General features: G+C 53.2%; 1 protein-coding gene across 1 annotated transcript; it reads left to right on the top strand.

The window, feature by feature from the left end:
* Positions 1–399: 399 nt before the first annotated feature.
* PHACADRAFT_202519 (uncharacterized protein) lies at positions 400–1,116 on the top strand (the record flags this gene model as incomplete). The annotated part of the gene is made up of 2 exons (XM_007402702.1): positions 400–430; positions 554–1,116. The coding sequence occupies 2 exons, from the start codon at positions 400–402 to the stop codon at positions 1,114–1,116; spliced, it is 594 nt and encodes a 197-aa protein (XP_007402764.1).
* Positions 1,117–2,620: the final 1,504 nt, after the last annotated feature.

Raw genomic sequence — 2,620 nt, 5'->3', positions numbered from 1 at the left:
TCTGCGCACTGGCAGGCAATTCATCGGCAAGCGATAACAGCAGAGCCACCTATTGGTTGCTACCAAGCGCGTGCACGTCCTGCTGACCAGTACGGCGTTATAGTTCCGCTCCAGAAGGGGGTGCTTGTGCCGCGTCGACAAATCATCGTTCGCAGTGGTCGCCGCTGGCGGGCAGATGATGTGCCTCGTGCCATGCCTGCACTCCCGACCTTGAACTCGTGTCGTATGCAAACTAATGGCCCCGACCATGTGGGAAAAATGCATTGTATTCGACGAGAGTTCTTGTGCTACACTGCATGCAGTCATTAACCTTCTCATCACCACTCAAAGCGTACGAGGACATTTATAAAGCCTTTGTCGACTGAACACTCATCAGCGAGCTCTTTCGCCACACCCTGCATGCCTATTACCTCGTTATCGCGAGCTGCGGGTAAGTGCTGAATTAAATTTCAGCAGCATCTGCTCACCCCAGCTCATAGTCGACTTGCAGCAGAGCCTCATAGGCAAGCATCAAATACAAAAGCGTCGCTGATCAGTCTTTGACTATTTTCAGGGGTCGCTGCTCGCATAGAGCGTTGGCGTCAGGAGGTGGCTTCCGCAGTCCCTCTGGTCGTCCTCGAAGATTTGCCTTGGGTAGGAACAGCCGCTCCGCCTCCTGTTCCTTCTGTGGAATCGGAGTTCGCGCCTGAATCCGTGGGCGAGATTCACGAGTCAGCCGCCATGGGATCTGAGTTCGCACGTGAATTCGACGACGAGATCAACAAGGTGAACGAGGTGAACGCGAGTAACGAGCAAGCAGCAGCGTACCTCGCCGGTGTCAACGAGGAAATCGATCACGCCGCCCGTCATCCCCGCTCTTGTCGGTCCCCCGACATCTGGGACGTTTACGACCTCAGCCCTCCCTCCTCAAGTCGCTCCACCTATTCCTACCGTCCTCCATCGCCAACCCTCAGCTGGGAGGTCGAGCGTGCGCTCTCTTGCGAGGGCGATGCATACAGGCAAGCGGCGGCTGAGCACGACGTCGCTGAGGCGACAATTTACCAAGCTGGAATCGACGAGAGTGTTGAGAACGCGGTGCTGACGTGGGATCCATCGCAGATGGATAAGAAAATGTAATTGTAATATGTCATAACAATGCACGCGAGTTTGCTCTGCAAGGAAAAGTCCTTTAAAATTTAAATTATATGCCACTTGGTCAATGAGAATCTTGTTATCGTTGAATAATTCAATCGGTAGACAGTTCGCGCGCCCCGCGTGTACATGGTGGTCACTGGCAGTCGGCCGTCGGGCAGAGCGACGAGCTTCTTCTGCATATCATTGCGGTCGCCGCTGGCACTCATCTGATCTACAAGCGCTATGATTTCCAAATGCAATGTCCTCTGGTGCGCATATTGCAGACATTTACTTTGTCGTACAGCCTAAACATCATCCGCACCAACAACATCTTGATTTGCGGTCGCCACTGGCGGCTACCCGCGTTGACTGCATGTTTAGTCACCAACCGTAACTTTTACCGTTCATCTCACTGGGGTCGCCCCTGGCGGCCATCTGCGTGCAGCAACAACAAACATCCCTTGCTCCTCGGGCTGCGTGATCACCAGTGGCGGCCGTATGCTTTCTCTCGGTGCTTACTTGCCGTCACTCAATTTATTCAACGCCCGTGTAGATGTCCGGAAGAGGTAATCAGTTTCCCGGGCACGAGGCGGTCGCCGCTGGCGGGTGTCTTACCGTAGTGCACCACAAAACCACCTGACACACTCGCTTATGGTAATTATGCTACAATCCCGTGTTCAATATCCGTACTAGCCTGTAAAGGGCAAAACGCGGATGCAATAACTGGCTCTAACGCAGTTTATCAGCGGCGACTGGTATCGAGCGTCAATCAGCCGTCGCCACCACTAGTGGAGCCCACAATGCCTCGACTGCATGGAAATGTATTGAGTCTCGCAGCATGCGTGGAGTGCTGACATCGGCAATCACAGAGCGTGTACAAAATCTCTCTACTACCGGTGCGTGTGTGCCGGTTTGACATGTAGTCACCACTGGCAGGCAAATCATGTGTGGATTCTGGGCTCGCGAACGCTTGCGGCTATGTTCCACCATCAACATTACTCTCGCCAGATTCCACCTCCTTACAAATGAGCGGGCGAATGTCAGCCTCGTGGCCCTGATCTAACGAGGTATGCTGGTTCTAGTGCAATTGTATGAGCGCAATGCGCTCGCCACAAGTGAAATCATGCTGAATTCCATTATCTGCCATCAGCCATCCAGTGTATAAAAGTCTGTCACTCACTTTCAAATTTTGCAGCCGCTACATCCACCAAGATGCCTATCACCCCGCTTACAGAATTCGCAGGCAAGTTTACTACGTCGCGCTAGCATCAGCGGCCGTCTTAACTAATATCACCCTTTCAGTGTCCATGATGGGTAAGTGTGTATGATAGCAGCACAATACTCCTTCGCTGTCAACTTCTTTCCAGAGACCACCTCTCGCATCCAGCGTTGGCGGCATCACGTCGCTTCTGTGGGCCATTTGCCCAGGTTTGAGCTGCCTTGGGGGGGTTATTACGAGGAACCAGAGAGCTTGCCCGAGGACCCTCCAATGGGATCCCAGTTTGCG

This window comes from Phanerochaete carnosa (assembly GCF_000300595.1).
Source record: "Phanerochaete carnosa HHB-10118-sp unplaced genomic scaffold PHACAscaffold_351, whole genome shotgun sequence".
NCBI lineage: Eukaryota > Fungi > Basidiomycota > Agaricomycetes > Polyporales > Phanerochaetaceae > Phanerochaete > Phanerochaete carnosa.
The sequence above is the reverse complement of the archived record's forward strand: the minus strand, read 5'-3'. Positions and strand labels throughout refer to the sequence as shown.